Source organism: Thunnus albacares, chromosome 15 (genome assembly GCF_914725855.1).
Source record: "Thunnus albacares chromosome 15, fThuAlb1.1, whole genome shotgun sequence".
NCBI lineage: Eukaryota > Metazoa > Chordata > Actinopteri > Scombriformes > Scombridae > Thunnus > Thunnus albacares.
The window spans coordinates 7,167,586-7,188,755 of NC_058120.1; the positions used below are offsets into that span (position 1 = coordinate 7,167,586).

The window sequence follows — 21,170 nt, forward strand, 5'->3', positions numbered from 1 at the left end:
TTAGTGTCTTAAAGGTTGTTCAGTAACATGTCAGAATACTGTTAGTAAGGAAAGAGTGCTCTCAGGTAGAGTTGGAGTGTTGATCTGACAAAACAGGACATATGAAGAGGTGAACATGACCGTTAAGAAATTATAACAGGCATCAAAGCATCAACAGATTGGTAAACCTGAATGTGCTGTGTCATAAACTGGTCACCTACAGCATGAGTGTGTTACAGTAAAAGAAGTATATTTGCACTTAGCACATTATTAGTAATTAATTATTAAATTATAATTAAGTAATATTAGGCTAATTTAGAGCTGCAACAGTTAGTTAATCAACAGAAATCAGTGTATCAGTGTGTGTGTGTGTGTGCGTGTGTGTGTTATGTTGTGGAGTAAAGTTTGGCTGATTTTTGCCTTGGTGTTTGCCTCTGAGTTGTTTGCCTTTGTGTGTGTCCAGGATCACCTGTGCTCGCCTCTTCCTCGTGTCACTCCTTTGGAAAGGATTTCACTCTGCTGACCTGCCTCCCCTGCACAAGCCCACTTCATCATCTTTACCCTGTCTCAAGTGTCTGCTTTTGGGTCCAGCTAACATAAACCGTTACATTTTGTCTTACTGATGGCTGGCTGACTTTTATAGCTGGGTAGAGATTGATTAAGCATCACATGAAACCAACCCCCACATGTGAGTGACGGTGCATAGCAGCCTTATTTGTGCTGTCAGGACACATTGCCCCGAGTCGGGTAGTTTGTTTTGTCATATCACTTTTGCAGAAGTATTGTGGTACAATTCAATTTTATTTGTATAGCGCCAAATCATAACAAAAGTCATCTCAGGGCACTTTTCACATAGAGCAGGTCTAGACCATACTCAACAAGTCCCCCATGAGCAAGCACTTGGTGACAGCGGTAAGGAAAAACTCCCCTTTAACAGGAAGAAACCTCAAGCAGAACCGGACTCTAGGTGGGCAGCCATATGCTTTGACTGGCTGGGTTGAGAGAGAAAGAAGGGGGGCAGAACAACAACAATAGATACAGTGGGCAACTACACATTCTGCTCAGAGAGGAACTGATAAATGTGCCAAATGTTACTGAATGTGGAAAAGATGGGAGCATGAGAAATGTTGCCTTTTTCAATAAATTGGTTTGCCTTTATACAAACATGACTCCCTCCTATTGCCAGGTCATTTTTGTCTCTTAATTTCTTACCCTCACAAAAAAGTATCATAACAGTTTGATTATATTTTTTTTATTTTTCTGTGGTACCAGCCATTGTATAAATATACTATGGTACAACTATGGAAAAATCCATGTATAGTTAAAGTATGACTTTTGCACTTTCTAATTCTATGGTAATACCATGGTATAATCCAATTTAAATACCATGATGGTAGTGACCAAAACATTATGGAAATACCATAATACTTTTTAGGGTGGGCACTCGTTTTTACATGGTCATAGATAGGACTTTTTTTTTTGGTAGTGTAACGTTAATGAGCCAGATGAATGGCTATCTATACATAAAAGAAGAAATAACACAATAAAGTGGAAACCGCTTATAGTGATCACGTCTGTCCGGATCAAATTGATCACTAAAAGTGGATGATTATAAAAACTATATACTAAAAAATATAAAGTAATGAAACTTGCAGCTTCACCATTAACTGAATTTTACTGAGTGTTTCAAACTACTGTACAGCTGTTTAAATGCTGGTTGTTGTTTCACTGCTGCATCTTGTTGGCTCATTTTTGACAGTTTGTCATGAACTTCACGGAGACTATGTTTTTCATTGAGAAAAAATGACTTTCTTTTTCCCCTCATGATTTCAATGTGCACGCAGCACCAGCATCAGGTACCCAGCCCAGAGCAGACGGGTTACCGCGAGGCAATAATGGTGCCACAGCCGCTAAGTACTTATCAAACGTGTAACATGGGAGTAAAACTAAAAAAAAAAAGAAATAACCGTAGTTCTGAATTTTTTTCCATATGTTGTCATGTATGAAAAGACCCAAAATGAACACTGTAAGCGGACTACTTGACTACTATAAGCGAATTATTTATAAGCAGTTGATCACTGCTACTGTGATCAATGTAGGCGGCTCCACTGTGATAACAAATCCAACACTGTATAACCCTTGTTATGAGAGCAGCTACAAACACTAATTGAACAATGAATATGTTACAGTTCAGAACTTCCTCACAGAAACCGCAATCGTAACATGCCACGGCAGGCCAGAATAAATAACATGGGTTTACCTGCGGCTACTGTTCCAACACAGGGCGGAGTCCCAATTGGACAGGCAATGCCCCTCTGTGCTGCTGGGTATGTATGTAAGTAACGACATCACCCCAGAATGATTACAACATCATCCCAGAGTAACATCGCTGTGATGCAGAAATGGCCACATTTCTCATGAATTACAATATTTTATTTTAGAGTATTCACAGAGTTCATCCTGATGAACGTCCATGTTACCGGAAGTTAAATAAAGCATAGCTACATAAACAGCTGGCAACCGGCAAGAAAATACTTTGAAATTCTGAATCCAGACTGAAAGTTGTGTCTCTGAGGTTGTGGAGCAATTGGACACAGAGGAATCAGCTGAAGGGTTAGGACTCACCCTCAATGAGGCAGGGAGAGACTTCGGTGTCACAGTGAGCCCAAATTTAAATTCAGTTTCAGACCTGTTAGCAATACTAGAATAAAAACCTATTTTGTGTGTGAAAGCTCGGCTTAATATTTTACGGCTCCATAAAGTCCTTCTTTTGACATTGCCCTTTAAGGAATCAGATCTTCTTAAATTGATCTGAAATGACAAGTAGGTATTTCTTCAAAAACCTTTGCAGAAAAATAAATCCGCACTCTTCACTTTGGCGCCAGTTCTATTGAAGCCTTATGAGAGATTTATGGAGAAGCACACTAAAACCCAACATATATGACCTTTGATGAAGGAAGATCTCTACCAAATGAAAGAACACACTGCAAAGAATACAGATTTTTCCAAATGTGCATGCAGTTTATTTGCTGTTGTCCAAACATTATCCAAAGATGATTATAGGCATACTTTATAGGGCTCATGGCAAATTAAAATGCTCACTGTGGCAAATTTAAAAAATTGCAAGTGAAGTGGCCCTTGAAAATATGTTACATAACGTTAGCTAAAGGGTTCAGAGTTAATTTAGTTCGGGTATTATCACAGTTTAGCTAACTTACTAATGTTAGTCTTTTACTAACCTCGATCACATATGCATAAGAAACTCCATTCTGTTATAAATCCTGGATAACATTAACATAACTTACATGCAAATAAATTATTGAATTAACATACAAATCAAATGAAATGTACCTTGAAAACACATGAAACATTAGCTAAATAACAACCGGTGCCTCCATCACCCAGGGTGCATTACTGCCATCTTTCAGACTCAATTCTGTTTCCTGCAGGAAGTTGATGAAGCATCGTCTGCCCTGTTTACTTGCACCCCACCCCAGTATGTTCTTTAATTCTGTTCCTCTCATCCATTATCTTTGCATTTCCTCCATCATGTCCTCCCTTCCTGAAGTATATCTATTGCAGTTGATGATAACATGTTCTACAGTTTCTGGTGCCTGACAATGCTCACAGAGACGGGTTGGATGTTTCCCTATCATATGAAGTGTGCTGCGTAGGTTGCTGTGTCCTATTCTTAGTCTTGATATTACAATCTCTTCCCTCCTTCCCTGTATCTTACACTGCCTACTTTATTTTGAATTGAACTAGTGCAGTGCTTGTTCAAAACATGCCTCTTCGGAAAGGGGCAGATTGCTTATTGTTACTTGAGAACCATATATATATGCATCAACTTATGTGAAAGAAGAAACACCAGGTGTAAATGTTTCTGAGTGTGATTTTCAAGATCTGAAAAAAAGTGGTTCATATTTTTGCATCTTGTTGTTTTCTGATGTGTGCTGCACATGCACATGTTTTGCAGGCCTAGGTGAAAACATTTTTTCCCCAATCCTCTGACAAATGTCTGGTTGCCGATTTTGCACATATATGCAAGCACTTTGGCTCTTTTTTTCTTCTCCTCTGGGAAATATAATCCTTACTGTGGAATCTGTAAACCTGGATGGAAGTATTCTGGCTCAGACGTTGAAGGCAAACACTCAGCGCATTCTTTTCACTTTCATTTGTTCAGTTCATTTCATTTTCCTGACATGGTTCACTGCAGTCTACTGGAATTCAGATCTTATTGTAACAAAGGTTTAGTCGCACAACCGATACAGTAAGAAATCAGTCTCAGTTTTACATCAGAGGGAGATAAGAAACATTGGCATTATATGTGATTTTCATGTCTTTTGGTGCTCCTCAGCCCTGCCTGTCAAAGAGGTCCATGTGACTGTGCTCAGTGCAAATTGTACTTTTGATCTAAAAAACCCCATCAACCATTCACTCACATTTGTTCAAATCTCTGTGAATGTCAGCAGCACTGATCTAATGTTGGTTATCTGATTTGAAAAGAGATAGTTTAGATATAGTATTTCCCACAGTATCATCAGTTGGCAGCAGATGTCTGAGGAGACACTTTGTAAAGCTCTGTGGGAAATATGCTCACTGTAACTTACATGATTGACATTTAATCTTTTTAATCTATTTAATCTAAATACTCAAGATGCCCTCTTGGTTGGAAAAAGTTGCAAATTTAATTTCCCCTGTCCCTCCATCTCAGTCAGCAGCTAAGGAGTCTTCAGTGTGTGATGGAAATTTACTGTATTTGCAGAAAAGATATTTGCATGTTTTTTTGTTTTTTTTTCCAAGACAGGATGGAGCATGTTATCCTGAATTCCAGCCCTGGAGAGGGATTTTGTTGTGAAATGTCCCCTTCTTCGGTCTGTGATAACATCTGATCAGTTCAGGCTGATTCTTCTATACCTTCAGAGAAATCTCAGAATGCAGCAGCCTATCGCCATGTCAAGTCAACACAGGCTCCTGGTCTTCAACACATTCTTTCTCATTCTGTCACTGGTTTTGTGCTTTTGCAATTTTATGGAAAAAAACATACAGCAGCACACTAACATCATCCATTACCATTGCTGAACATCACAGACTTGAACATCACAGACTTGCACACCATTTGGTTTGGGGGCCAATGGACAAAAATACAAGACGTAATAAAATTTTATTTAAGAACACACATTTTACATTTTGCTAATATCTCATTTTTATGATTTGGAAATAGTCCAGGATCATGTTTTAGTTTAGAATTGGACATATCTCCAACACAATTATCAGACAATTTAAATGGTTTTAATTGTGCCCTTAGGCATCCTCTTCAAAGGAGTAACAAAAGGAAACACATTGCAGTGCAGAAAACTTGATGACTGCTAATTACTATAAAAATCAGTATCACTTTCTGTATCTGAAAGGGCAGCCTACTTCTCAGAAATGATGTGTAAATGTTAAAGTGTGTTTCAGTTTTTCTACTATTGAAAGGCTGCAGAAAAGAATAATCTCCATTTCTGAAATGATTAGTCAATAAATTGATAAGTCCAAACCCAGTAAGTTTATTATTTCAAACATTTTATATCATCAGCAAATATGCCAAATGTTCTCTGACAGCAGCTGCTCCTCCTTGTAAATTGCATATCTTTCAGTTTTGACTGTTGGTCACAAAAACAAGGCATTTAAATAGAGCTGCAACATTTAATTAATTTGTCAATCACATAAAATTAATCGCCAACTATTCTGTTATTTGATTCATCGTTTTGAGTCATTTCTTTTTAAGAAAAAATGCCAAAATTCTCTTTTTCCAGTTACTTAAATGTGAATATTTGCTGGTTTCTTTACTCTTTTATGTTCGGGACAAAAAAAGACCTTTGAGGTTATATCTTGGGTTTTGGGAAACAGCGAACAATGTTTACCATTTTCTGACATTTTATGGACCAGTTGATTAATCGAGAAATTAATTGACAGATTAATTGTTAATGAAAATAATCATTAGTTGCAGCCCTAAATTTACAACAATCATCTTGTGCTCTGGGAAATTTCATTATGGGCATTGAACTGCATTTTTTACATTTTATAGATCAAAAAATTTGTTGAATAATCAAGAAAAGAATCAGCACAAGAGATTGAATAATGATGGAGATAATTGTTAGTTGCAGCCCTAAATTTTTTCCTCCTTTTTTTTCAGTTTTTAAGCGCTTGTCATCCAGCATAAATAAATATAGCTGCATGTTTGGATAAATACTTAATTAAATTTTATCTGGATCTTTGCAGCCTCCCCAGACAGGAAGTGAGAAAGCGAACGTCAGTCAGCTGACTACAGAGACACACAGACACTTGATGTTCTGGCCTTTGCAGGAAAATGCCCTGTCACATTCTCGCTGCATACAGGAAGTTCAGAAATGGAAGAGAAATAGCGGCTGACCAAACGCCCTAACACGCTCTCAGATGTGATGACTCTTCAGACTGTTGTGGTGAACCTCCATCTGCACACTCATGGATCAGACTACTTCACCCTACTTTTATCAATTTGTGAGCCAGTCAAGTGTCAAAACCTCATGTTGCCATCACATAAAACTCTTTTTATTAACCCAATACCAATTATGAGTGGTTGGGTTTTTTTTTGTTTGTTTTGTCTTAGGCATCTTTTCCACATAACTTGCTTAGTTTCTTCATGTTCAGAGTTACTGATGGGAGATTGCTATCAGGAGATTGCTATCCTCCCTGCAGCAGCTGTTTTAGTTGTTGGATCCGTACCATGGCCTGCCCTGCAGGAGAAGGGAGATGTACAGTAAGATGCTATGTGCAAAAATATATTTAACAAATATTTTATGTTACAAGTACTGGACTGGAATGGAAATTGTTGCTATACACCATATAGATGGGCTTATTAACACATTTCCATGAGATTCTTCACATTTTTTCAGTTTTCCTCCCATTCTGCCATCCCAAACAATTAAACAATGATCACATGTCTAAAAATAAGGGATGAAAGAGTGGGAGCCTTGTTTTTGTTAATGACATTTGTTAACATAGCACCTGCTCTCCCTTGTAGGAGCCTGCTGTAGTGAATGGTGCACTACAGTGTGCATTCAGGGATGATCAAGAGTGAAGCAGGGGTGGGTTGTGTTGTTGTGTTCTGCACACACATTATTTTGAGGTTGAATGAATGAATTTGTGACAGTTTTGGTTTTTAGAAAAGGTCAAACCCATACTTATTCCTCAGTGTGCAGATTATAGTTATTATACCTAGTTAGCTATAGTTATTTTTTAAGCATATATGCCAAATATTTGCTGGGTTTAGCTTCTCAAATGTGTTAATTCAATGCTTTTCTTTGTCATATGTGATAGTACACCGAATGTCTTTGGATTTTGGACAGTTGTTTGGACAAAATAAGAAAATTAATGGCTAACACTTTTGTTAAAGTATACAGTTCTAATAATTTGTCTAAGGAGGGAAGAAGGGGCAGGGAGAAAAAAAAAAAAGTAAAAACATGGAGGCCTTAAGGAAAAAGAAAAATACTAGAGATGAGCAGAGTGTTCCATTTACTTTGGGAGAGTAAAAAAGGGTGCTGGCGAAAGCTGGTATAACTACACCAGGGAAGGATGAAATATGCTATTGATGATGATAAAACACTTAAGTGCAGAAGGTCTGAACAAATTATTGTTACTGTATAGTAAAGTGTGGGAGGACGGTGGAATACCTGAGTTGGAAGGAGGCGGTCATTGTTCCCATAAGGAAGCCAGGGAACGATGCAAGCAAACCAACAAGCTATAGATCAATTGCTTTAACATTGCACATATATAAATTGATGGAACAAATGGTAAATGAAAGACTGATGTACTGAGAAACACAATAAAATTGCATGGTGTCAAAGTGGATTTAGGAAAGGAAGGGATACTTTCGATGCAGTATTATGTCTAGAAAATTAAGTAAGGAAAGCGCAAATTAAAAAAGAAACAGTAGCAGCAGTTTTCTTTGATGTAAAAAAGCATATGTTATGCTATGGAAGGAAGGGCTTCTGATAAAGTTACATGCAATTGAAATTGGAGGTAAAGTTTTTAACTGGATAATTGACTTTTTGAATAAAAGAAACATCCAGGTAAAAGTAGGATCAGAAATGTGTAATAAGTATGAGGTTGAAAATGGGACCCTGCAGGGGACAGTAATAAATCCTATATTGTTCTCTATTATGATAAATGACATCTTTGGAAATGCATTGTTATTTATGGAAAGATCATTATTTGCGGATGATGGGGCTCTGTGGAAAAGAGGGAGAAAATTGAGTCATATAGTTAAAAAATTGCAAGAAGGAATAAATCAAGTTGAGATGTGGGGTAAGAAATGGGGTTTTAAGTTTTCAGTTGAAAAAACTAAAGTAATGTTCTTCACAAGAAAGTGGATTAGAGGAAATACTAGTTTGAAACTATATGGAGATAATTTAGAGACAGTTGAGTCATTTAGACTTTTAGGGGTTTATTTTGACACCAGATTAACATGGAGGGAGCACATTAAAAGTATTGTGGATAAGTGAAAAAAAGTCCATCAGATTGTGCATAGGTGCAACAAGGACATCATCTGTGTGTGCACTACAAGTCAAGGCAGGAGAAAAGCTGCTGTGTTTACACAGGAAGCAGCTCAGAGTCAACGATTGGATGAATTTGAGAGGGCACAGAGATAATCACCCAACTAAAAAAGTACTACATGCCAGCTGGGCAAAGGAGGGAACAGAAAAATCAAGTTTTGGCTGGACAGGAGATGCAGAAGCAAGAGACTTGACGGTGATGTGGTCTACAACCCCTATGTGGGTACTAGAATGAGTTCTATAATTATAGAGAAAGTAAATACAGACAACACTGGTTCTGCAGTTGCAGAACGGACATCAAACTTCTTAAATGTGTATACGGTTGAGTTGTACGTCATTTGGATGGCTTTAGAGTGGGTTGAACAAGCCAAACCCAAGAGAGCTCTGATCTGCAGTGACTCAGCATCTGTTCTTTACAGCCTAAAGCTAGGTACATCCAGTAATCACCAAGACTTACTATTTGAAAGAATGGTATTAAAACAAGGCACTGTGGTCACATTCATTTGGGTTCCTACGTATGTAGGCATTATGGGTAATGAGAGAATGGACAAACTAGTCATACAAGCTGTAAAATTGCATGGAAAAAATGAATAAAGAGTGGCAGCACCACTGGGATCAGGAGATAAGAGGAAGACATGTTATACAAAATAGAATGGGTATTGAGAGAAATAGGGGAGGAAATATAAAAGAGGAGGTAATAAAGAGCAGCAAGAATAGGACACAGTAACCTGAACGGGACTCCCCACATTATGGGGAAGCATCCAAATGGACTTTGTGAGCATTGTTAGGTACCAGAAACAGTAGAACATGTACTTGTTAACTGTAGGAAATATACCTCAGAAAGAAAGGTCATGATGGAGGGAATGAGGAGATCAGGGCTGACAGGAGCAAGCTTGAAGGGCATAATGGAGTTAGTGAGGGTAGAAAGGGCAGGAAATGTCTGGTCAGCTTTCCTAGGAGAACAGGAATGATCGGGAAAAATCTGACGAACCGGACACTGTAGGAGTTGACTGACTCCGGAAGATGGCAGTAATGCAACACCAAGGATGCAGGGTGCCGTTTAACACCAAAGAAGAAGAAGAAGGAGGAAGTGCTGTCAGAACAACAAGCTCGTCGGTAGAGCGAAGGAGTGACTGAGATGTCAGATTTGTCGTTGTATTTAACTAATGTCAACGTTTCCCTGGGGCAAACTATGGAAACTGAAAAGGTTAGTCCGTGCGATACAACTCTCTCTATTTCGTGTACATGAATGATAAAACAAAGACTTGTTAGATTTATAGCGAATTACTTCCTTAGCTAACAGCTAACTTAACAGTCAACAAACACAAAGTAACGTTAGCTACAGCGAGCTAATTTAGGAACGGTGTACTTTGCAAATGAACTTAAATAATGATATTAAGCGGCGGATTCTCCGTTTTGCACCACTTACACTTGTGAAAAAGTGTTAGACATCGTAGCAAAAAGCCTTAACGTTTTTTAAATCCACTTTAAGATTTGTGAAACCTTTATTTTGCTCATGAAAACAGAAAAAAAGGCGATTTCAGTGATATTTCTCCATCCAGATCAAAACCCACTATACTTAAACTTGTCAAATCTGGACTAGATTAACAAGGAGATTCTAGAGACTTTCAGATTTGTGAAACCTTCATTCTATTTGTGAAAACAGAAAAAAGGACGATTTCATTGTTTTTTTCCCCCCATCCGAACCACATTAGACCAGGTCCAGATCAATAACCACTATACTTATCTGGATTAGATTACCAAGAGACTCCAGAGACTCATTAAAATACAGTTTCTGATATCTGAAACCTTCATACTAATTGTGAAAATAGAAATGAAAATAGAAATGATTTCACTGATATTTCTCCATCCAGACCACATTAGACCAGGTTTTTTCAGTCTTTACAAATAGAATAGAGCTTTCACATATCTGAAACTGTATTTTAATGAGTCTCTAAAGTCCAGATTTGACAAGTCTAAGTATAGTGGTTTTTGATCCGGATGGGAAAAAAGCAGTGAAATCTTTTTTTAAACAGCGTTTAGGCTTTTGCTATGATGTCTAACACTTTTTCACAAGTGTAAGTGGTGCAAAAACGGACAATCAGCCACCAAATATCATTATTTATGTTGTCCTTAACTTTCTTGAATTCGAAGCTGACTGCAGCCTTGTTTGCAGTGTTGATGATGTTTTGTCAGAGAATTTGGGATGATGTAGGTACTTTCTTTACCCTATATGTAGCCACAGTACATTTGGAGATAATTTAACAAAAAATTAACAACATAATGTTTGTTAAATAACTAAAGTTTCTTATGTTTCATACGTATGATTTAATTCTGGCAAACATGCCACCACCAGGGTACACCATACTCCATTAGAATATCTGTTAGCATGCTTGTTCCTTGCTTATCAGCCCTTAAGCATTTACAAATCATACAAACGCACACAATATATACTATATACTTCTAATAAAGGTGGTGACGGCATCATGCTAACATGTATTGTCTATTCTCATCTGTTTGTAAGGGTCCAGGAGGGGAGCCAGGCTTCGAGACCGTGGATATGGGCGACTCTGCGGGCAGGCAGGGGAGGGTGAAGGTTCCCCGCAGGATTGTCTACTTTGCCAGTGGAGAGACCATGGAGGAGTACAGCACCGATGAAGAGGAGGAAGAGGAGGAGCCCATGAAGAAAGATGTCATCCCAGTAGATCCGGTAGGCTGAGATCAGAAAATTTTACACTCACTTTACTGGAACCATCTGCTTTTTACAGATACTGACTCAGCCTCAGATGTAAGGCCAAGCCTGTGGATCTTTTTTGCATGATCTGTTTCTCAGGATTGTGTGGGCTTAGCTTCTATTTCTGTAATTTCACAAAGCATAAGCATATGTATTAGTTTTTAATTCTCACCAAATGCACAGTAATTGTGCTCACATATGTGTAAATATGATGATACAATGAAGAAAAATATTAAGAAGTACGTACACAAGCACTCCATTAAAAAGTCTGATTGTTAACATACATTAACTAAGTTTAAGGCACTAAATGCACTAAAACTATTAAAGCTCTAAAATGTAACTACTTGGAGGCATCAGAAAGTATATGTATACTGTGTATAAACTGTATATATTTAGAGAACAAGACAGATCAGTAGCAAGCATATAAACTGGGAGTGAGCGCAAATGCTACAATTAACTGAACTTCATATGAAATATGAGCCTCACTTTTACTGCCACAAGGCTACAATTGATGTCATAATGAAGTACTGTCCCAGTTCTCATCTAGAGACCCATAGAAGGGATGTTCCTTATCACTGCACTGCAGCTTTATATGGACTTACAAGATAGTGTAAAAGATCCCTTTAAAAGTCTTTTAATCTGACACTTGAGAAGTCATCTTACATGAATTCACCTTTTTGTTTTTGAACAATGGATGTGTGGTTGCATTATCTTGTCTCTCTTCATATGTATTTCAGTCCAAACTGACCTGGGGCCCATATTTCTGGTTCCACATGTGGAGAATGGCTACCTCCACTATCACAGGTACAGGACTACTGTGTACAATTAGAGTTGTTTTTTTTGTGTTAAGTTTTAGAAGTTACCTTAGTTTAATGTGTGTGTGTGTGTGTCCTGCAGTGTGTGACTACATGGGAGAGAGACTGGCCTCTCTCTTCGGCATCACTACTCCCAAATACCAGTACGCTATCGATGAGTACTACCGTATGAAGAAAGAGGTAGGAAACATGCACACACTCACATCCTTGAGCTTCGTATGTCAGTCTCACATGTAAATATGAATAAAGTCACACCTAAAAAGATGTTTACACAAAGGCGGGAGCAAGAGCACAAACGTTAGCTCTTAAATATACACTACATTAAGTCTATACACACTGTTGTCTTTCATGCAGGAGGAGGAGGAAGAGGAGGAGGATCGTCTGGCTGAGGAGGCGGAGCGTCGATTTGTGGAGCAGCGCAGGGGCGAGCAGGATGATCCTACTGCTCCTCATCCTGCTACTGTGGAGCAGCCAGAAGCATCCGGAGCCTCCTTTGTAAACATAAGCTTTGAGCTCCAACCAGAATCTCCTCTCAACACTCCAGACACCAACAGAGTCCCTTCTCCTCTCCCCTCCTGAAATCTCAGAGACAAACTCTCTAACATCCACACATTTCTATCAGCTGACAGAACCTTAATTTACTTAGTTGTATAGATTAATAATATTGTTATTTTTCTATGTTTTTATTTTGTCAAAAGAGGTCTTAGTACTCAGTGCAGGGAAAAATGATAAGGGCTGTGCATATGGCTGCATTGGCCTTACCTTTACCTGAATGTAAATTTGTGTATAGCGTGTAGTTGTATGCAAGACTGAGGAATATCATTTAACTATTTGTAGACGAGGACAACAGCCAGCTGGACTCAACCCATTTGAGTCAGTCGGCTGCATTCATGGGCTAAGTGGAAACGCTTTCAATCCTCCTAATCTATATATGCAAATAACTTATTTCATAAACAACCAGATTTGTAATGGCTTGGCCTGTTAATGGCCCTGCCTTGTATTCATTTCCGTTCTCAGTCTCAGTTCTGTGATTCTTGTCTCTGACATTGTTGTCCAGATCTGATATGTGCATTTGCAAGGTGTAAAAGAGCTGGATAGTTTTTGACCTACAAACTATAAAGATAAGCAGGAAGTGATAAACTCAGTCACCAGAGCTGGTGTATTTTTAGTTTACACTGGGATCGTATTCTACTCTCCAGCTCAGCCTGTCATTGCCATACTGTCATCTCTGTTATTTAGAAATATAAAGTGAAGCCTTAAAGTTTCAAATATTGGGAAGAGGAGCAGATGACAATGTATCTTATACTAATATACAATATACAGTATGTGTACTTTCTGTTTTTAAACATTATCTAACTTGACAAGATTACAACATCTGCTTAGAGAAACAACAGATATACCAGTTTTGAGTCTTTTGAGTTTCAAGTTCATCAAATATGACAACTGTGCTGCCTCTGCCTTCTAATGGTCATCAACGCTTCCTCAATGCTACTGTACCTCCCTGCTGTTTGACATGGACATGTAATTATATCTGGACTCATTTACCTTAGATTACTATCGCAGGGTCAGAATAAGGGCTGGTTTAAACAAGAGCTAATTCAGTAGGTGTGATGTTTGGTAGCAGCAGTAGTCAATCACAGGCTTCTCTTCTCTGTGATGATATTTGACAAACAGAAACAACTCACATAAAAGTTGTTACTGATTGTTTTTGGTAGGAAGTGCAAATTTTCAGCCAACATTGTTTAAGTAATAAAACTAATCCAGTGCGAATCTTTGAAAATGTATCTGTGCTCCAATTCACTGATGACTAATGATCCACATCGCCCACCCACAGTGGTACAACCTTCATGTGTTGAAGGTTCATTCTTTAAGTGTCCTTGTGGAGCAGGCTGGCAGCTGTGACTGAGCTGTCATAAGCTTCTTATTCATTATTTTTATCCACCGATGCGGTTGTGTGGTGTAATTACAGACCTCATCAGAGAGCAGAGCTGAAGGGTTTAGTCAGGAGTAAACAAGAAGCACAGACGTTATGGCCTTCTGGTTTCTCTTAGTAATTCATAAGAAATTATACGCAGCTCTTTAAAAAAATGATCCATTTCAAGAAGAGATCTTAAAATGGGCTTTAAACATGTTTCAGCACCTTAGTTAAATGAAGGGCAGCATATGCAAAAATGTTTAGTTATTTTAACTGACATCTTAAATTGTAATGTATATATGTATTTATATTTTCTGTGCATTAATAAAACCTTGATACATTTAAAAGGTTGACTTTTGTTGTTTTATTATACATAACATCACAAATGACTATAAAGTCAAGTAGTCTATCAAACATCAAACACTGGGATACGGTTCTCTAAAGGAATAAGAAATCACTTCTAGTCACTGATGATGACTGTGAGATATAGTTGAAAGCTAAAACAAATAGTAAGTGAATCTTGAGTTGCCAGACATAATAATCCCGAAATCCAGAATGAACTGCTCTTGAAATGGCCTGAATGATTGAATTTTGAGACACTTACATTTAGGCTTCAACAAGTGAGATTTGGTTCCCCCCAAATCTCATATATTACCTAAATTTAATAAAACATCATTAAGGAGATTACAGAGTATATTTCAACCGTACAGAAATCATGCAATGCAGTCTTTCCAAAAGTTGCTTCCCTTAAGTAAAAACTTGCAAAAGCCTCATTACTACAGTCTCAAGTTAGTTTGTAAATATGCAAGTTGTGCTGCTGGGAAAAACTGCTCAATTTTTTTAAGTTTAATGTGACAGTTTATCTGTTGTTTATTATATGTCTGGGCTGTTTGATTCCAGTGGGTGTGAATGATGAGGTGTTTCATGAAAGCTGAGGCGGATGGAAACATTCAAGCATAGTCAGAAAAGGAAACATTTATTTTAAAAAGGTCAATGACAACATGTATATTAGGTCCTCTTTACAATATAATAACAGACAGGAACACAGAACAATATTTACAGAAAGCACCGTGTCTGGTTTCTTCCTTCCATCCAGCTCATTCATCTCTTTCCTCCGTCTATGTACATAATCAGTTGAAACTTTACCAGAGGGTGCTGAGTCAGCAGGTAAGGGTTCAGTGTCCTGATGAAACATTAATGGACACAATGTTTTTATTGATTATCGTCTTCAGGTGTCGTCGAGGTCAGCTGTGTTGCTGCCGTCGTTGTCATTGGCAACCAGCACTTCTCTGTTCTCGTAGGTCCAGAAGCCGTTGAGGTCGATCAGGATGCTTGTGACCGTGTCACCCTGGCAACTGTTGACCAGATCCTGGAGTGTGATCTTGTAGGGGTCTTTAGGCTTCACCATGTCAAAGATCTCATCCTGCAGAGAGAAAGTGGTCAAAATGCTCACTTTTTTACCCCAAAATAATCTTAAGAATATTTCTGTTTCACTTAACAGATGGTCAAAAGTCTGTACATACTGCTTAGTTTAACTTTCTCTCAACTGAAACTACTGTTAATCTGACTGAAACTGCGTTTCAGTTTCTGACTGAAACTGCATCTTTGTAAGGACCAATTTCAGTTTTAAACCATAGCGGGGATATTTCTGCATGGTGAGGACATTTTGGTTCACTCCTCACTCCTAGTTTAAAGGACTGTTTGAAGGTAAGGTTAGATTTAGATTTAGGGGCTGGGGAATGTCTATGAGGGTCCTCACAAATATGGAAAGACAAAGTGCGTAGGTGTGTGTGTGTGTATACCTTCACATCCTGGAAGGAGACGGGCTCTTGACTGTGGAGTTTCATCTGCTCCTGAATGGCCTGAACATCATCAAGAAAGCATCATGAAACACCGTAACAACAAAGTGAGTGTTAGGGTGAAAATTTTGTGACTAATGATTGTAACGAGGAAAAATGGATGGATGACACCCATGGTGATGAAAACATGTATTGTTTGAATCAATGCCCTGATTGTTTAGTGTGCTTGTGTGCAGTTGATACCCTGAAGAAGTAGTTGAGGGAGAAGACGTTGAGGTATCCCAGATTCTCCATGTCTAAAAGTTTAAAAATATACTGCAATGCTGCTGGTTCCTTCCTGTTCTCCAAGGCCAACACAAAGTCTAAATAAGTCTTATAATCCTGGAAGAAAGAAAGAATCAAAGAAACAAAATGATGTACAGGAAATCAGGGCAAATATCCAGTTGAGACTCTGCACACGGAAATAGGCAAATGCGTTATTTGAATAGGACAAACTACTTAACATGTTTCATTTAGAGCAGAATTACACCAATACCCTGTCATCTTTGAAAAAAAAAAGTTGCCTGTCAGCTGCCCAGAGAGAACACACTATAAAGATTAACCTCATGGGGCAAGGTTGTCTGAAGTTGAACATTAACATACAGACAGGTGACAAATGAGGGGAAAAGCCTGAATAAATGGAGAAGCGGAGAAACTTAATGAATGCATCCACACAGGCAGGAGAGTCTCTGCTACGGGGCATCAAAGCTGTTCTTTACTATGTCACCCGTCTGTATGAACACCACAGCTGTCAGTGCTCCTCCTGGTCCTGTTCTCTATCGTACCATTTCTCCATCATATGTAAGGCACTCCTGAAACACTCTGTCCAGGAAGACCGAGGTGAGAGTGGCTGTGCCGTAGCGTGACAGCTCCTCTTTGCTCAGCATGCCGTTGTGGTCCTTATCCAGGTTGAGGTACTGGCCTGTAAAGACAAAAAGATTTCAGCTACGTACCAAAAGGTTTTGTCTTCCAGGTTTGAAAATTTGACAAAACAGCAAGACAATCACTGGCTAACCTGAACGTTCTGAATCAGAGTTCCTAAGCAGCACATGAACGCAGCATAATAATAAGGCTGAAAACTGACAATTGTCTCGTAGCGAAAATCCGCTACTTCCACCAAAGTCTTCTAATTTAACTAACAGAGATGATAATGTCTTGTGGATGCTGAAAATTATACTGCCAGACTCCCTGACACCTGCATTATTCCTGAGGATCATTTAACAACACGAGCATAAAATGTGAGACTGTGAAACCCGACGTTTACACACAGACGTTCTCTCACCGTAGACTCGCAGAGCTGAGGGGGCTGAGAACCAGTTAGACTCCTGGCTCTCTTTAGACAACTCCTCATCTCTTAACTACAAACACAGACGGAGAGAGAGAGAGTGTAAGAGAGCTGAAGCGAGAAGTTACACCATTTAAGGCTGGCCTTTGTTCACACTTTTGGGAGTACAGCTTGATAATGAATTAGTCATGCATTACTGAACAATTTGAACAGGAAGAACTAGATTCATCAAGGTAATACAACCACAAAATGAAATCTTTTAAGAAAACTAGTACAGTAACAGGAAATTCCTGTATTTATCCTTGATTTTAGTCCTTTAATTGTTTCAGCCTGCTGATAATGTAGAAACCTTGTAATATTTCACACATTCATCGACACAATCAGTTAAGGAAAACACAATCTACCTCCAGTAAGTCGTCCAGAAAACTGCAAGCCAGGATATCCTGGATTTTAATCTTTCCTGGAAAAAAAGGAGACAGACGAGCAAACAACTCCAGTAAAGGAAATGTTGTTGCTGACTTTGAATTATTCTTTTTTTATTGGTTTATATTCATGGTCTTTAGTAATTATAGTGGAAGACACTACAGTTTGACATGTGTTATTCAATATTTTACTGTTGAATGACACTGAGCTTTACAGTGGGGTTCAGTCTCACCGGTACGGAGGGGGTCAAGGAAGAAGAAAAACTTGCGGACAGCAGTGCAGACATAAAAGGAGTAGAAGGACTTCTCCAGTCCGTCCAGCTGAGGCAGAGTGGGGATCAGCTCCAGGATGTAGTTCTCCAGATCCTGTGGAGAATAATAAGCATTTGAAATGTCAGTACAACCGAGTACAACTAATCTGCTACTGGCCGCTCATTACTTTGAAGAGCAGAAACTTTGTATATGACACATGGAATCTGTGGTTACTGATGGAAACGCTTACCGACTCTCTGAGGTAGCCCTGTCCTGCCACATCATACAGACTCAGACCAATCCGGGTCTGATGCAGCCACACTGGAAGCACAGAGAGAAAAGAGAAAAGAAACATTCAGTGGCAAGATATTTATTGATACAGATATATGTAGGAAGGTGACAAAACCAAATATGATATTTTGCTCACACCTTGATATCAGACTTTGGGTCTGACTGTACACACAGTCATTATGTTCACTCAGCTATAACAGATTAATAACTTCAAAAGATTGTATTGGTTGATAATAAGGAAGCCTTTCAGACCTGAATCTGTTTGTTTTTCTTCCACCTACTTAAGATAAATTTATCTTTGCAGATTTTAGCTCACTGCTCAAAGTGTGGGAGACATGTTAGAGGAGAAAGACAGATGAAGGCGCTGACCTTTCCTCATGACGTAATTAAAGAACTGCATGATAGAGATCCTGCCGTAAGGGTCGTTGTGGAGCAGCTTGGCGTACACTCTGGCTGTGAAGAATTTTCTGAAGGAAAAAGAGGAGAGAGGGGGAGTAATTGTTACTTTTCATTATTTTACTCTATTCGATCTGAAAAACAACCCTCCCTTTACATCTGCTATTCACTTTCTTCTCCTAGAAAGAAAGTCTTTTTTAGTTGGATTTCATTTTTCAAGATCAAAAATAGTTTCTGCTACAGAATGTAAAGACAAATTTCTCTTTCTATTGCCACAGTGCAACACATTACTTCCTTTTTGGAAATTTTAAACCACTGAAAACTGGAAGTGAACACCACCTATATAATTAGTGTCCACTTCCTGGTTCAATGTGTGCACTAAAGTTCATTTTTATTGCCACCTCCTCCTCCAAGGTTAGCTTACGTGACCAGAGTTTGTGTGTTTTTGCCAGTTTATCCCAGTATCCAGGACAGGTGGATATAGAGTCAGAGTAACAGGGTATTTCCCACAATTAACCTTTGATCTAGTGTGAATCTGTGAACAAACACCACACTACTTTGTTAAACAAAGAACGTACAGGGGTTTTACCCAGACTGTATTGTTGCTGTTAGACTTCTACTTCCTTTAACTTACTTGCACTTGGGCCCGGCCTTTTCCCCCACCTGCAGGTAGGCTTCATAGCTGATCATGGCCTCCTCTCCACTTACTGGAGGCACCTGGTGCTTATCGAGCAGAAACCACAGATTCTACAGACAGAGAGGCAATGAATATAAAATAAAATAATCAGTGTAGTCATTCTGCAGTAGTAAGCCCCATGTCAGACTATTTTTAAGCGTTTTACCTGTAGTTCCTCGTTATCCAGCAGTTCTCTGCTCTTCCTCTGGAGAAAGACGGCTCTCGATTCCTCTCTCAGCTTCTGGAGTAAAACTTCATCCTCTGCTGGCAGCTGCAAAACATCATCATCAGACTTATTTTCTCTTCTGCACCTCCTGCAACCTCTACACCTCTGCACCTCTATACATGAGTCAATAGCATCTCCATTCAGTGTTGTTTTTCCCAGCCATCCGTAGATGCACTTTATGGTTCCTGCTATAGATCAGCATTGACTAAATACTTAGTAAACAAACTTAGTGATGGTATTATATTTGAATCCAAACCTGATTTCTGTTTTAGAGAGGTTTGGATTATTTGATTTTTGTTTCATATTTATGCACACTATTATCTACACAAGATCTTCCTCTTTGTCAGTGTTTTGGATCATTTTGTCTAAAAACAAAAGTTATAAGAAGAGTTTAATGAAATCTTAAAGCAGTCAAATGAAACATCAAAGAATGGTTTACATTTTCCATTACCTTGTCATTTGCAAGTGCCTTCATCATTTCAAGTAAAAAAAAATCCACATACACACATATTACATAATGTAAGAATATAATGTAAAATTATCATCATCGTCATCAAATCTGAACGGTGTGATCTTAACAATATCTTGGACTCCTGTAGTTCTGAAAAAGACTCATCACCTGCCATACACTGGCATAAGAAGTGTAATTTAATCGTGTAGTTTTATTATTATTGTTAGACAAAGATCTATGTGACATTATGTCTTGTTTCTATTCTTGGTCATACAAATTTGAACAATTTCTTTAAATGGAAAAAATACTTTTACTAATAAACAAATGCTGTGGGATTTAGTGATGGCACTATCTTGTACCATAACACAATAAACATTATATGCATGACAACAGTGTTCATTGGGTTTATTAATGTAATGTATGTATATATTCAGTTACCCTGTAGTAGAACCGTGGGATGTTCTTGTAGGACTTGTCTCTGTCGCCTCCCCCCCTCCACTCTGTGTAATATTTGGTAAACAGCTCAGTTTCTTCGGCTTTCTTTTCCTCTTCGCTCTGCCCATCTTGTACAGCGACACAGGCATAGAACAAAAACAGTAAAAATCACATAAGGAAGGAAGGAATACACTGAACTTAAATGTTCATGTTAATGTTGACTTAGCTTTAGCTTGATACATTCAATCCTAAGTGAGTTAGCTCAAGTTAGCAAACGTCAGTTTACATTATTTCTCACCTTTCTGGGAGTTTGCTAACCTCCTTTTCAAAATATCCGACCAGTGAGGCTCTTTTTCTTTAGCCATGTTTGATCAAAAGTGATTCTCAAGTGTCATGAGTATAAGTTTTTCTGTCTCAAAAGTCAAAAACTGCGTAAAGTAATGTTTGATCAAAGTAGCTAGGCTACTGTAAACTGACGTCAAGTTAGCTCAGTTGGCTCATTGAACAAGAACAAAGCTTCCGGTCAGATTGTTACAATCTGCCCTTTACAAAAGCTACACAGTGAAGCATCAAAATACAGTTTATTAAATTGTGATAAATATCCATATCTATCTATTTATCTATCTATCTATCTATCTATCTATCTATATATATATATATATATATATATATATATATATATATATATATATATATATATATATATATATATATATATATATATATATATATATATTCAAATCAAATGAGACACAGAGAGCCTACAATAACACAGAGTACATATGTAGTAAGTATAGATTTGTATGAAATCTATACACAATTGATCATTTGATATTTTCCTAAAATCACATCATTTTGACATCTTTCCCTTTTTTTTAT

General features: G+C 38.2%; 2 protein-coding genes across 2 annotated transcripts; one reads left to right on the forward strand and one right to left on the reverse strand.

Moving 5' to 3' along the window:
- The first annotated feature begins 9,631 nt into the window (after nt 1-9,631).
- fam177a1 (family with sequence similarity 177 member A1) lies at nt 9,632-14,370 on the forward strand. Its single transcript, XM_044375772.1, has 5 exons — nt 9,632-9,762; nt 11,080-11,265; nt 12,027-12,093; nt 12,187-12,284; nt 12,459-14,370. The coding sequence occupies exons 1-5, from the start codon at nt 9,694-9,696 to the stop codon at nt 12,681-12,683; spliced, it is 645 nt and encodes a 214-aa protein (XP_044231707.1). The 5' UTR covers nt 9,632-9,693; the 3' UTR covers nt 12,684-14,370.
- A 608-nt stretch (nt 14,371-14,978) lies between these two features.
- ppp2r3c (protein phosphatase 2, regulatory subunit B'', gamma) lies at nt 14,979-20,800 on the reverse strand. The gene is made up of 13 exons (XM_044375975.1): nt 20,590-20,800; nt 20,295-20,419; nt 19,346-19,450; nt 19,138-19,250; nt 18,477-18,574; nt 18,067-18,137; nt 17,798-17,930; nt 17,547-17,602; nt 17,140-17,215; nt 16,643-16,779; nt 16,062-16,199; nt 15,822-15,881; nt 14,979-15,442 (listed from the first exon to the last, which is right to left on the reverse strand). The coding sequence occupies exons 1-13, from the start codon at nt 20,654-20,656 to the stop codon at nt 15,248-15,250; spliced, it is 1,374 nt and encodes a 457-aa protein (XP_044231910.1). The 5' UTR covers nt 20,657-20,800; the 3' UTR covers nt 14,979-15,247.
- Between the last annotated feature and the right edge of the window lie 370 nt (nt 20,801-21,170).

Bases quoted from the DNA above. Each gene is read 5' to 3' on its own strand.
- fam177a1 (XM_044375772.1), top strand. From the start codon at position 9,694: ATGTCAGATTTGTCGTTGTATTTAACTAATGTCAACGTTTCCCTGGGG. The intron at 9,763-11,079 runs GTTAGTCCGTGC...TCTGTTTGTAAG, and splicing joins AAACTATGGAAACTGAAAAG to GGTCCAGGAGGGGAGCCAGG. The intron at 12,285-12,458 runs GTAGGAAACATG...TCTTTCATGCAG, and splicing joins ACTACCGTATGAAGAAAGAG to GAGGAGGAGGAAGAGGAGGA.
- ppp2r3c (XM_044375975.1), bottom strand. From the start codon at position 20,656: ATGGCTAAAGAAAAAGAGCCTCACTGGTCGGATATTTTGAAAAGGAGG. The intron at 17,216-17,546 runs GTAGATTGTGTT...CTGTGTTTGTAG, and splicing joins TTCTGGACGACTTACTGGAG to TTAAGAGATGAGGAGTTGTC. The intron at 15,882-16,061 runs GTATCAACTGCA...GATGATGTTCAG, and splicing joins CCCTCAACTACTTCTTCAGG to GCCATTCAGGAGCAGATGAA.